We start from the raw sequence: 13,569 nt of genomic DNA on the forward strand, positions 1-13,569 counted from the left end.
GGTTGTTATTAACATCCACTTTATATTTAAATAAATAAAAATAAAATCAATCTAAGTGCAAACAAATCATGGAAGGTGATGTATATAATTTCTTAAGGTAATATTTTCACATATTTTATATGTTTTGATATTTTTATTTGTGTACATAAAATCGAGTGTTCAATGATGGGATGCATGCTATGTTTTGTTCGTTTTGCCAAGTTGTCGGTTTTTTTGTGCTGATTTGATTTCTTCATTTTTTACTTTCAATATTTTTTTGTTAAGATTTCCATGAAAAGATAAATAAAATAAAGAAAAGACAAAATTGAATATGCAATTTCAATTTCCAGACTGTAAAACCATGCCAACACACACCTAAGTGTCACCGGTTCAACTTTGTCTTAAATTATTAATTACGTCACTTACTATGTTAAAAACGATAATTGGTAATAATTAAAAATATTAAAGAGTGAATTAAAAAGATCTAATTATGATTTCTTTTAGGTTGAAAAGTAATTCAAAAAAATTTCAATAACAAGTTTAATATAAAAATATTTATGCCAGGGGAAATTGTTATGAATAAATCAAATTTCTGAGAGAGCTGACGGTGAAAGTTTTAATATTGTTTTAAAGAGTAATGAATGTTCTTGCAAATGCTGAGATCTGATTCTGTAGTCTTGCGTATTAATGAAGAAGTTAGGTTAATTAATTCTTTCATAATTCCCATTATGCCCTCCAGTCCAAAGAGAAAATGGAAAAATATCAAAACGCGTTGGGTCAGATTCAAATAGAGGGACCAACTGTGCAACATCATATATAAGTAAATGCAGTAACTGTACCTAATTGTAACCGGAGAAAAACAGATTAGGCACCGAGTCCTCTCTCTGTGGTGGTCGTGACTACGCTTCTTCTTCAAGTCGAAGCGCGTGAAAAAGAGATTCCAGATCTGGATCTCGAACGCCATGGCGTTTTGGAGATCTCTCGCCTTCTCTGCGGTTCTTCTGCTTCTGATCCATGCCTCTCACTGCTTCTATCTCCCCGGCGTCGCACCACAGGACTTCCAGAAGGTAACCTTTGATATCCCCCTAACACATCTATCGGTTATTTTCTCGCTTTTCGATCCGTGTTTGAATCTCGAGAAGCGAGATCTGAGTTTTATTGGGTTTATATTGTGATCGATATTAGGTATTTTTCATGAAATTGTTACATTTTTTTGTTGAAACTCGAAACAGGAGCTGGAAGTGTGTGGTAAGTAATATGGAATGTCAAGTTTTAGTTCGCTTCGATGAAGGGCTTTCATTTCTTAACTTTGAACCTTTATTTTTAGTGTTTGTGTATCTATTGCTAGATTAAAGGTCTGATTTCTATTACTTGCGGTTTATCCGTTGCAATTTGGTTATAATTGCTACGTTTGTTTTCGTTGATACATCAAACTTACTATGTCTGTTTTAGTTTTCCACAGCTAATTAGAGATGGATGTTGGTTTTATTGTATGTGGAACTTTAAAGGATTTTGGAGGATAGGATTTCTTTGTGGGTGTGAATTGATGCAGTACCTACCTTTTGCTTCCGTGCACCTCTTTGTATTGAGAAATTTATTTTCCGATATTGGGCAGTGATACTACTTGATGTTAACGGTTAGACTTCAGAAAAATAATACTAATTGTTTCTTATGTATGAATTATGCCTTTACCTCTAGGCCTACCCTCCTTCCAGTTTTATTTGAGGATTTCAGTTGTTTTTAATTACAAAGGATATGTCATGAGATTGTTTTGCATAGTTGAAGTTCTTTCTTATTATCACTTTGTTATCTTATTACCAACTATAATAGTACTTATAAAGGATGGAAAAGTTTATTTGACTGCTGTCGTTTATCCCCCCTTTTAAAGAATTGCCTGTAATGAGCTTTCTGTCTTGCTTGTAAGGTGGACAAGATGAGGAGTATTTAGAATTCATTATGGATTTGCCTCTCAAGGCCTTAAATGATTTGTTACATCTTTATTTGCTGCAGGGAGACCAATTGCAAGTGAAAGTAAATAAATTAACGTCAACAAAGACCCAGCTTCCATATTCATATTATTCACTTCCTTATTGCGGCCCAGAAAAAATACAGGACAGTGCAGAAAATCTTGGAGAAGTGCTTCGTGGTGATCGCATTGAAAATTCTCTTTATGCGGTGAGTTTTACTAGTTTAATCTCGACAGTTTAATTATTATGACAGTGACAATAAATGAATTCTTGGTGATATGTTTCAATTTAGGAACAATTAAGTAATTAAATACTGAATTTTCTGACCCATGTTCAATTATCTGTTATGAGTAACCATTTTTTGACTATGTGAGTGGTTAACCGGTTATTCATTCCCAAGCTGATTTTTTTTTTTCGTTTTTAAACTTTCACGAGTTCTCTTAATTTTGTTATGGTTATGAACTGTTGTCTGACCCATTGATATTTTGCAGTTTAAAATGCGCGAGCCACAAATGTGCAATATTGTGTGTAATCTTAAACTTGATGCCAAAACTACCAAGGAGTTCAAAGAGAAGATCAGTGACGAGTATAGGGTGAACATGTATGATATGCCAATAAATTGTTTTATTATTTTCAGCAAGTATTCTACTACAATTGTGATATGTTTGTTTCTTATGGTAGCTCTGCCTTTCATGCACAGGATTCTTGATAACCTTCCCCTAGTTGTTCCCTTGAAACGAAATGATCAGGATTCTACTGTTTATCAGCTGGGTTTCCATGTTGGACTCAAAGGGCAGTACAGTGGGGTATGTTCACTATTTAAATAGCACTTTGACTATTGTTTAGAATGCCAATTAGCATTTTTTCTAATTTTTTCTAAATGTGCAGAGCAAGGAGGAGAAGTATTTTATTCACAACCATTTAGCATTTACTGTCAAGTACCATAAAGACGTCCTAACTGAATCTGCTAGAATAGTGGGCTTTGAGGTTAAGCCATTCAGGTCATTCTTTTTGTGCTGTTTCCTTTTTATTGGTTCATCTTGTTCTGGTATTTAGTAGCGACTTTTCTTAACTGGGTGTTGATCTGCAGTGCTAAACATGAATACGAAGGTAAATGGGAAGAAAAAACAACTCGTTTAACAACCTGTGACCCTCATGCTAAAAGCACAGTTGTCAACTCCAACTCTCCCCAAGAGGTTGAAGAGGGCAAGGAAATTATCTTCACCTATGATGTTGAATTCCAGGTGAGTTGTCGGAGATGATAAATTTTTAAATGTTTACTTCATGGTATAATGTGGTAATTGGCATGAGAAGCTAGTTTGTGGCTAGGGAGATAAAATGAAAAGTTTAAAATCCCCTTTCACCAATTGGCATGTTTATTATTTTTTCATATCGTGATAAATCTTCGTCCTTCTAGTTGAATTCTTCTTTAAAATCCTCCCTTTGTTATTATATATGATGAAATGTGATTGTGGGCTGTATTTCTTATTATCTGCTACTAACTTTGGCTGGCATCTACAGGAGAGTGATGTGAAGTGGGCATCAAGATGGGATGCCTATTTGCTAATGAATGATGATCAAATCCACTGGTTCTCAATTGTTAACTCATTAATGATTGTTCTCTTTCTTTCGGGGATGGTGGCAATGATAATGCTGCGTACACTATACCGTGACATTGCGAAATATAACGAGCTTGAGACCCAAGAAGAAGCCCAGGAGGAGACTGGTTGGAAGCTTGTCCACGGTGATGTGTTTAGGCCTCCTACTAACTCAGATTTGCTGTGTGTTTATGTTGGAACTGGTGTTCAGTTTTTTGGCATGATGCTGGTAACTATGATGTTTGCTGTCCTTGGATTCCTTTCACCTTCAAACCGAGGTGGGCTGATGACAGCCATGCTCTTGCTTTGGGTTTTCATGGGAATATTTGCCGGTTACGCATCAACTCGTCTGTACAAAATGTTCAAAGGATCGGAGTGGAAAAAAGTTGCCCTCAGAACTGCAACCATGTTCCCTGCCATTGTCTCTGCCATTTTCTTTGTTCTAAATGCTCTCATATGGGGCCAAAAATCATCTGGAGCTGTGCCATTTGGTACAATGTTTGCTCTGATCTTTTTATGGTTTGGAATCTCGGTTCCGCTTGTTTTTGTGGGTAGCTATGTCGGATTCAAGAAGCCTGCGATTGAGAATCCTGTGAAAACGAACAAGATCCCTAGGCAGATCCCTGAGCAGGCTTGGTACATGAACCCAGTTTTCTCAGTTTTGATTGGTGGAATACTCCCGTTCGGAGCTGTTTTCATTGAGCTTTTCTTCATCCTCACATCAATCTGGTTGAATCAGTTTTACTACATCTTCGGATTCCTCTTTTTGGTCTTCATCATCCTCATCGTGACTTGTGCGGAAATAACCATTGTGCTTTGCTACTTCCAGTTGTGCAGTGAGGATTACTTGTGGTGGTGGCGGTCATATCTTACCTCTGGTTCCTCTGCTCTTTACCTCTTTCTTTACGCAACTTTCTACTTCTTCACCAAGCTTGAAATCACAAAGTTGGTATCTGCGATATTTTACTTTGGGTACATGCTCATAGCTTCTTATGCATTTTTTGTGGTGACCGGTACAATCGGATTTTATGCATGCTTTTGGTTCACTAGGCTCATCTACTCCTCCGTCAAAATTGATTAGATATAGCAGTCAGCGGTTTGGACCAATCTACTATACTTCTTAAAGAATGAAGAAAGTTTGTGTAAGGATTTTGATATTCAGATACTAGCATGTTCAGATGTAACCTATTTTATATACAATTTTGAACTGTGTCGACGGTGATTTTTTTTGTTTCAGTATATTTTAATTGCCTTTGTCAAATTAGGATTGTCGTCTGAATACAGAAGGTTTTAGTTTGGTTAGACCGTCTTGTCAGTCTTATGTGGCAGATGTTATTATATTACTAGAGCAGTTATCACAATAGAAGTGAAATATTCAACTTTTCTATTTTTGGGTAATAATATCACTTTTAGAACAATGTGCTTTTTTGAACATATGATTTTTTTTAAGGAAGAAGTTTGGTGGTATTAAAATAGTTTTAAAATTCATTGATATATAGTCGACAAATTATATAAGGTTTTTTCATTAAAACCAAATTAAGTCATAAATGAGCTTTAAGCACTTGCTTCCGCCTAATTCTATTATAAATGCATCATAAAAATTCTTAATTATGTTATTATTTTATATTTTTAATACATGTAAAAGGTGCAAAATAGGGTGAATAGATGATACATCACATTAATAATTTTGGGTTTGTAATAAATGTCTCTGACCCCGACTTATTTAATAGCCAAGTTTCTACGAAAATGATTTATAGACACCCATATATCTATAGACAGACTCCCATGTGTCAGTGAACATGGAAGAGAAAAAAAAAATTAAGAATGTACTAAAACTGGCAAAAAAAAAAGTAGAGAGAAATAAAATGTCAGTTATATATCATTACTCTAATTTCCTGTTAAAATTGGAAGCAATTAAGTGACAGCGTCAATGCTGAGAATGCAGTCCAGGTTCCAGAATCATCGCTCATTAATGAGTTTTCTTTACCGTTGTTTTAACCGTTAAAAAGGCCCACATAGTAACAGAAGACTCAGTACAGTGGCCCCCACATGCTCTGCTATGCTATCTTCAAACACTCAACGGCTAGTTTCTCTCCTCTTCATCACCTTAAATACAACACTCCTCTCACTAGTACATACCCCCACTTCGTGCTTCTGAGAGTAAGAAAGGTAAAATCTTCAATACATTCTCTTCAGTTCTCAAATAGGAAAAGACCATGGCTAGTTCCTCAAGAGCCGTCTCTGCATCCCTTTTGTTCTTTTTCCTTCTCCTTGGATTCTCAGCAGCTAAGGAACTATTAGTTGGAGGCAAGATTGATGCTTGGAAGATTCCATCTTCAGAAGTAGATTCTCTCAATCAATGGGCTGAAAAGTCTCGTTTCAGAGTTGGCGACTATTTGGGTAACTTCCCATAAACACAACCTTTTAGATAAGATGTGTTGTAGGTCTTCAATTTGGTTAAAATTGATCTTCACTTGAATTTGATGATTTTGGTCATTATGATTTAGTTCCTCATCTTAGTGTCCTTAAGTTGAACAACGATGTATCAATTTCACAGTTTTTTTTAATATAAAGGTTAACATGTATTGCAAGTGCTGAAAATTTTACCCTTTTTGTTACTATTATCATTCCCTTCCATTCGTAAGTAACACATTTGTATGCTTATTCGGCAGTGTGGAAATTCGAAAGTGGGAAGGACTCAGTGTTGGAAGTAACAAGGGAGGAATATGGTAATTGCAGCACCTCCAACCCAATCAAAGAGTACAGTGATGGGAATACTAAGGTGATGCTAGAACGTCCTGGGCCATTCTACTTCATCAGTGGAGCAAAGGGGCACTGTGAGAAGGGCCAAAAGTTGGTTGTGGTTGTCATTTCTCCAAAGCACACATTCCGTGCAATTTCTCCGGCACCTTCTCCGGCGGAGTTTGAGGCTCCAGCTGTTGCTCCTACTAGTACTGCTACAACCTTGCAAGTTGCTCTTCTAACCTCAACTCTCGGAGTGTTTGCCATGACTTTGGTGGTCGCGTTCTTTTAATTTCTGGAATATCATTCTTTTGTAGCGAATATATCATATATCATTCTTTTATTACATTCATATTTCTTTTTCTCTTCACTGTCTCATGCGATATAAAATCATTTTCGTAGAAATTATCTCCAGTGATATTACTAATCCAAAATTACCAATGTAATAATGTAACATCTAATTCAACAGAGCAGCTGCTTAAAACCCTTTGCATCTTTTTCCATTAAAATGCTTATTTCAATATGCCGATTCTTTTAAAACCTGATTGTCAAATTTTATCATCTTTTTTTACATATTTAATAAAAAATTAAATTATATTTTCATTTCATTCGAGACATGTTTTAAAAGAATTGTGACCTATATAACAACTCACTTCTGACACTTTCAGAACCCAAGCAAGTGGAAGCTTACTATTCAAGAGCCTATAAAAAATTGAGACATGTGCATTGTTGATCTGCAAATCCACAACAGACAAATGTCCCAAGCATCTATTGAAAACTGACATTAATCGAAGCTAACCAAAACTGAAATATTTTGATATTAGAAACATCTAACAAGATTCTGTCGCCAAGAAGATAGAAGCCATCGCCAAAAGCGGAAAAGCAAAAACGCTTACGGACACAGCTCCACCTGGAAATAAAATTCCAAAGAATAAAATCTCAGACAAAATAAATGGAATAAAACAACACGGAAATCTGCAAATTTTGGTAAACCAAAAATACGTATAGTTTCAAAACAAGTAAAATACTTGAAAATTGCAGGCTTTTCACTAAGATTCTCTTCAGTTCGACAAAATCTATAAACATACAAGAAATGAGTATAAACTTCACAAGAAACAACCAACATAATCAAGGTATTCAGCAGTGCGAATGAAAAATAAAACAACTGATCTAAAATGTTCTCGTATATCATTGAATGAGATTTATATTCAAACTTTTTGCCAGATATTAGACTGTCTAAATCATAAACTTACAAGACACTATTGTCTTCTGCACAATGAGCTCCTCCAACAATAGGGCTCAAGAATACATGGGTGAGTTGCTTGAGTGAAAAGCACTAAAAACACCACATATTTATATTGATTCATAGACAATTACATTTAAGAGTAATAAAGAGAAGTTAATATAATTCCCTAACTGATGCATGAATCTCAACAAACACTTATCCTAGAGTTTATGTGCCAACTATAGGACCGATTTCCAACGCTCTTCAAGCCAGATGAGCATATAAGTTGAATGCTACAAGCAGGGAACAAATATATTGAGTTTGTGGACACTTGGATGTTTTCAAGATATATCCAATCATGCACTGCCGCAGTCCAGCAGCCTTGTCAGAGTTGTCAATATTTATGAAAGGATGCGTAGCAGGATGGTCTCTGAAATTTTAGTGTTTTGACAAGGAAGGGCTTTAGAGGGAGTTCTCAATGGTGTGAGCAACACCAGTGGATGGCGATGATGTACCTAGGCCCTATGAAATACTGACTTCGATGTGGACTCTAAAACATGGCTAATGTTTATACACAATTTACATTGTTGAAACAAATTTGCCAAGTCTTACAGTTTCATATACTAATGATCCCACAATAAGTACTAAGAAACATATCTATTAATAGTTAAACACTAGTTAAGTCCCGGGATACAAGCCTGACAAAAAAAGAAATTCAAGCCTTGCAATTCTATACTACAATTTGATAATTTATGATAGCATTGTTCAGGACATGCTTAGCCTAAGCTTACCCTCTTTGCTCAAGCTTGACTAGGGTTGTCGGACACAATGAAGGCATACAATAAGTGAAGTGTTGAACATGCTGACATGTTCAATATCTCTCATGGTGGTAGATAAAGTCAGAGATGTGCCCAAAAGATAGAGCAGAGTGGATCCAACCCGTTCTAATACCAAGTTGAAGATTGAACATTTTGATGAAATGCTTGAGTGAAAAAGTATTCAGCAGGCCATATATTTATATTGATCCACAAGACAATGACATTCAAGGGTAATATCGAGCAGTACATATAATTCTCCAACTGATGCATAAATCTGAAAAATCATGTATCTAGAATTTAAATGCCAGATATTAGACTGTTTTCAACAAGGAGGAATGGAGAACTTGATACATTGACCAAATTCAATTCAAAACTTGCTAAAGGATTGAGTCTCTTCTTATATAAAATCAAAGTATTCCCTCTTCATTCATATGTCAACCCCGAACAGTGGTGTGTCGTTGTAAATAGCAAATTATTAGGATAAAAGTATTCTTAATATTCCAGAGTAATTAGAAAAAATAATATCTTAAGAACTTTCGGCATATATTTATTTTCCTTTTAAAGGTTTTGGTTATTACAAATAGAGATTATGAGAATGTAATTGGAATGATTGATTTTAATAAAATAATTCTTTATGATCTTACATTGTTCAACCTGGTATTGGAGCCAACCCTAACAAGGCTTGTTAAGCCTATTAAGCCACCTGCTATCAGGCCTGTGGGACCACCTACGAAAATTTAGTTCCATGTTTGAGATATTCTGTCCTTCTAAAAGAAAAAGTGTAGAAATTTAAAATCTCGTGATGTTTAGGACAATGAAAAGGCTGTAAAAACACTTTAATAGCAATGGTTAAAACTACCATAATGATAGAATATAAAGTTTACTCTAGTAATGCAGAAAATTCTGAAAATGGTGTCAACAAAAGTGTCATAAGGACACAAACAACCCTATTGGTGTTCACAAAGTCCTAGTAGCTGAAATAAACTTTATTTTGAAAGTCCTGATTCAGAGTGAACCAGTTTTAGTGGAGATAGCCTTGCAAATCTTTGCGAGGGTGAAAAACACCTTCAACACAAAGAAGAAGACATTTTGTATATCTCCAAAAACGACATTGTTGATAGCCATCAACATTTCGAATAAAAACAAGACAGCCAGCATAGCTAACGACATTCTTAGTTGCCACCCTACCAATCAAGACACACTACTTGTAGCAGGTGTTAGTGTTGAATGTTAGGTGACAAAAACGAACATAATCCAATGAGTGTTCCAAACAGGCTTTTATGCAAGAAGCCACGGCCCACAGTGATTCAACTTGGCGGAGGGCAACTTTGCTATTATCATTCATGTGGTGAGTTATGTTTCCCCAAAGTTGATAAAAATATATAACTTGAACTATGTAAGAAAAATATATAACTAGAGTGCCATGTTCTAGTGAACAAGGTGGTGTGAAGGACTTTGAATGAATATCATACTTGATGATCTTAAAATAAGAGTTGACATCCCTATGCAATTGTGCTGTGATAACAAGTAAGATATAATCATTGACCATAATCCAGTTCAACGTGATAGACATTACATCAAAGATAATCTTGATAGAGAGACCTAGTGGTTACAACTCATGTCCCTACATGATTTTAGATAACAAACATTTTCACTAAAGGGCTTCCTCAAGGAAGATTCCAAGATCTATTGTAGACAAGTTGAGAATGATTGATAGTCATTTACCAAGAGCAGGAGTGCGATGAATGGCATATTATCAAGATAAAAAATATCTTCACAATTTTCCCATTCATTTCAGCATATTTTTTCCCTTTTTTTAAAGATTTTGGTTATTACAAATAGAGATGATGAGAATGCAAGTTGTCATGCTCTTCCAATGTTGTCCACAAGTCCTAAGCTCCTACAATATTATCTAAGTTGGTATGCTGCAATGAATTCCATTTATAATAATAATGTTTGAACTGTAGAGGATATCTAAAACGAAATTATACATTCTTCATGTGCAATACTATATAGCTACAGTTAAAACTCAATCACACAACACAATTAACTAGTTATCCAACAACTCTCTTAACTGCAATGATTTCTCAATATTGATACTACCAATTCTTTCTTTGTTTGAATAGGAAAGGCTTGCAGATGACAACTTAAGTGTAACACTAAATTGATAGTACGCGTCGGAATAAGGTGATGATGAAAGACAAATATTCAATGAAAACTATTAAATAAAAGTAAACTATATAAGTAGTAAAAAGAATGTATTTAGTTTCTCCAATCATCAAATATGCTACAATTTCCTAGCGGGGAACTGGCATATACCATATAACTAGTAGGCATATCAAGAGATTTGCAAAGATCCCTAAAACCGTATTGTTTGTTCGGAGTTCATTCCTGTTAGGAATGGAGGGTTTATGAGAGGCGACAGGTGAGGAAGAGTACTTAACTGTAAACAGTTAAGTAAGGCGGGAAAAGGGTCTTTATAAAAGGACCTCTGTTATTGTTTCGGGGGGTAGTTTTTAAATCTTGAGTTGTAGACCAGTTTAGACTGAGTGAGGGAGGTTAATATCCTGGTTTCCCAATTGTATTCTTGATTCTTTAATGTGAATACAAGTCATTTCTTTTACAATTGCTTTCTGTTAGAGTATACTGAGGTGTGAAAGTAAGGGAGATAGTTAGGTTTCTTAACAAGGTTCCTAACAATTCCTATGTTGATAAGAGAAAATTCCAAAATTTAAAGATCAAATCCTAACTATTAACTATAACAAAAGACATATCAGAGAGTTGGGACATTAACTTCACATTAAAAAAAAAAGTAAACAATAACATTATGAGGAACTCTACCAAATTTCTGGAAAATCAGGATAAGGGCTGTTTGTCGTCATCATCCTCTGACATGTCAACTTGTAGCGGTCCCTTAATACCGCCACTGGTATCACCAAGAAGCTCCCGGGCAGCTTTCTCCAAAAAATCCTTGGCAGCTGCTTTAACAGATTGTTTTTCAGAAGAATGATACTTCCTCTTTTGACCTGCCCGACCTGGAAGGTTTGTCTTTGTTCTCTCCCCTCTACTTATGTTCCTCATATTTGCCCTCTGCTCTGCACAAAATAAACCACTTCTCTTTACACACACGAAGTTAAATTGGATGAGACACAATAGATAACCCTTGAAAGGAATAAAATAAGAACAGAACTTAGAAACAATTATTAGGTGCGTTCGGCATTGTTTTCAGCTTAGACTTGAAATTTCACATCGAATCTACGATGACCATTAATGCAAACCCATTTTACGCAAAGCAAGATGAAACTCTAATTTTGATCACAATTCAACATGAAAAGCACCTCAAGAACAGCATCTAAGTTTATGTCCATAAAACAATTTACCACTCACCAGAAGTCAGGTCAGGCAGCGAGTGTTCTATGAAGCGTGTAGCCGCCTGATAATTCAAGGTAGTGGAAGGTCGCAGTGGAGCTTCACAAACAAAACCAAAAGTCACTACAACGCAAACAATTTACACTTGAACTTCCAAATACCCATCATGTTTAATTTTCAACAAGGACATTCAACAAATGCATAACACTAAGCACACTTTTGAGAAAAGAAAGAAAAATGTACCTTTACTCAAATCAACCATACGTTCCAGTTTGTCCTCGTACAAGTTCACCCTGTCCTGGGAAGACGAAAATCAAACACTCGTTAGCAATTGTCAAGGTTAAAAAAAGACAGAATTGTCAGAAACTCACGAGCTCTGATTTGATGGGATGATCATCTGGGTGGACCCCACTACATCTCAAATTCACTGGAGAGAATGAAAACAGAAGAAAGATAAAATCAAGGTGGAATCAAACTCGAAATAGTAACATTCATGATGAAAAAATAAGCGTTTTATGGATTACATTCGAGAAGGGTAGAGGTGATTTTAGCGAGGATGAAGAGAGCGTGAGCGCGTTGAAGAGGGGGCATTTGGGAGAGGGTTTGAGGGTCGGAGAGCGACAAAAAGTCGTTAAAATGCGTTCGGAGTAGTTGAAGGTTGGAGAGAGTGGCGTTGGCTGCATCCATAACCGGCTCAGGAACTGCACCGCTCTCACTTGCTTTCACCATTTTGAAATTAAGAGGTTGGAGCAGAGAGAGAAGATGCTAGCTACCACCACTGTCACACACGCGCACACAGAACACGGGTACAAGGTAGGGTTTTGTTCTTCTTTTATGCCACAAAATACAAGAAAACAGAGAGTCGATGTTGTTGGGTTGGCTGCACCTAGCAGCTGCTCCTTAGTCTATGTTTGGTTTAGTTCGGTTTCGTCTAAAATATGAAAATTAAACATAAAATAAGATAAAATGAAAGTGGTTTCAAATATTTTAATATGGAAAATAAGATTCGTAATCTTCAGATTGTATATTATGATCTATTTATTATGATCTATGATTTATTTATAATATAAAAATAATTTATACTCAACTTACAAGGCTTTTTCTAGTCTATTTAACAAAATATTTCTGAAAAATATAAACAAACTAATAGAATCAAAATTTAAAATATTAAATTGAATTGTATTCAATGTTATTCAGATTAATTTAAATAACACAACACTTTCCTTGTATTATCAAATAATGTTTATAGCATGGTTAGACCAACTCGTTAGAAAAACTTGTGCACAAAATTCATCTATAACTAGTTTGAGACCCGTGCTACATCGTTGTATTTTTTTATTATTATAATAGTTAATTTAATTGTTATTAAAAATAAAGTTGAATAATTAATCAATTTTATTTTAAACGTTTGGTAAAGTATTTAAAGAGATATATAGTTATTATATGAATTTGTTGTAATTTTTAATGTTGAAATAAAGGGTTAAATGGAATTGTTGTTATTTGTTGAGTGTAATATTCAAAATAATGGTTATATTTAGGAATTTAATTGCTATAATAAATATAGATGCTAAGGACACAATAAAATAAATATTATTTTATGTTACAGAGTTTAGATTTTGTAGTTGAATGTATCAATTTAAAACAGTAATTACAATGTATCAATTTTTCGAAACATAGTTACATGAAATCATTAAAATTTAAACATATAGTTTTTTTTTACGTATTAAAGACTGTAATACATAAAGTTTGTAGATGTTTTTGTAATAAACAAATTAATGGAATAATTATTATATTTAAGTAATTGTTTATTTAAAATGATAATATTTGAGTAATTAATATTTCATAGTAGTGGTATAGTTAGTAGTTTTGAG

General features: G+C 34.8%; 3 protein-coding genes across 5 annotated transcripts; 2 read left to right on the plus strand and 1 right to left on the minus strand.

Annotated features, from left to right (window-relative positions):
- Positions 1–763: 763 nt before the first annotated feature.
- LOC108331618 (transmembrane 9 superfamily member 8) lies at positions 764–4,931 on the plus strand. The gene is made up of 7 exons (XM_017566427.2): positions 764–1,046; positions 1,990–2,154; positions 2,438–2,547; positions 2,647–2,752; positions 2,835–2,947; positions 3,037–3,190; positions 3,468–4,931. The coding sequence occupies exons 1-7, from the start codon at positions 942–944 to the stop codon at positions 4,623–4,625; spliced, it is 1,911 nt and encodes a 636-aa protein (XP_017421916.1). The 5' UTR covers positions 764–941; the 3' UTR covers positions 4,626–4,931.
- Positions 4,932–5,055: 124 nt separating this feature from the next.
- Positions 5,056–6,656, plus strand: LOC108331619 (early nodulin-like protein 1). The gene is made up of 2 exons (XM_017566428.2): positions 5,056–5,944; positions 6,217–6,656. Exons 1-2 carry the CDS (start codon positions 5,761–5,763, stop codon positions 6,576–6,578), a joined length of 546 nt encoding a protein of 181 aa, XP_017421917.2. The 5' UTR covers positions 5,056–5,760; the 3' UTR covers positions 6,579–6,656.
- A 292-nt stretch (positions 6,657–6,948) lies between these two features.
- LOC108330025 (uncharacterized) lies at positions 6,949–12,608 on the minus strand. Of its 3 annotated transcripts, XR_008248525.1 has the most exons (8): positions 12,223–12,608; positions 12,070–12,125; positions 11,942–11,996; positions 11,717–11,797; positions 11,171–11,424; positions 8,974–9,056; positions 7,315–7,362; positions 6,949–7,196 (listed from the first exon to the last, which is right to left on the minus strand). XR_008248525.1 is itself a non-coding variant. In XM_017564469.2 (6 exons), exons 1-5 carry the CDS (start codon positions 12,425–12,427, stop codon positions 11,186–11,188), a joined length of 636 nt encoding a protein of 211 aa, XP_017419958.1. In that variant the 5' UTR covers positions 12,428–12,608; the 3' UTR covers positions 6,949–7,196; positions 11,171–11,185. The 3 variants fall into 3 exon arrangements, 1 of the variants encoding a protein (XP_017419958.1); XR_001832285.2 differs by lacking the exon at positions 8,974–9,056; XM_017564469.2 differs by lacking the exons at positions 7,315–7,362; positions 8,974–9,056.
- Between the last annotated feature and the right edge of the window lie 961 nt (positions 12,609–13,569).

This window comes from Vigna angularis, chromosome 4 (assembly GCF_016808095.1).
Source record: "Vigna angularis cultivar LongXiaoDou No.4 chromosome 4, ASM1680809v1, whole genome shotgun sequence".
In the NCBI taxonomy this organism is placed as follows: Eukaryota; Viridiplantae; Streptophyta; class Magnoliopsida; order Fabales; family Fabaceae; genus Vigna; species Vigna angularis.

What these genes read in the sequence shown, in the direction of transcription:
- LOC108331619 (XM_017566428.2), top strand. Translation starts at nt 5,761, where the DNA reads ATGGCTAGTTCCTCAAGAGCCGTCTCTGCATCCCTTTTGTTCTTTTTC. An exon ending in CAGAGTTGGCGACTATTTGG is followed by an intron (nt 5,945 to 6,216) that starts GTAACTTCCCAT and finishes CTTATTCGGCAG; the next exon opens with TGTGGAAATTCGAAAGTGGG.
- LOC108331618 (XM_017566427.2), top strand. Translation starts at nt 942, where the DNA reads ATGGCGTTTTGGAGATCTCTCGCCTTCTCTGCGGTTCTTCTGCTTCTG. An exon ending in TCAAAGGGCAGTACAGTGGG is followed by an intron (nt 2,753 to 2,834) that starts GTATGTTCACTA and finishes CTAAATGTGCAG; the next exon opens with AGCAAGGAGGAGAAGTATTT. An exon ending in CCTATGATGTTGAATTCCAG is followed by an intron (nt 3,191 to 3,467) that starts GTGAGTTGTCGG and finishes TGGCATCTACAG; the next exon opens with GAGAGTGATGTGAAGTGGGC.
- LOC108330025 (XM_017564469.2), bottom strand. Translation starts at nt 12,427, where the DNA reads ATGGTGAAAGCAAGTGAGAGCGGTGCAGTTCCTGAGCCGGTTATGGAT. An exon ending in CACCTCTACCCTTCTCGAAT is followed by an intron (nt 12,126 to 12,222) that starts GTAATCCATAAA and finishes CATTCTCTCCAG; the next exon opens with TGAATTTGAGATGTAGTGGG. An exon ending in ATCCCATCAAATCAGAGCTC is followed by an intron (nt 11,997 to 12,069) that starts GTGAGTTTCTGA and finishes TCGTCTTCCCAG; the next exon opens with GACAGGGTGAACTTGTACGA.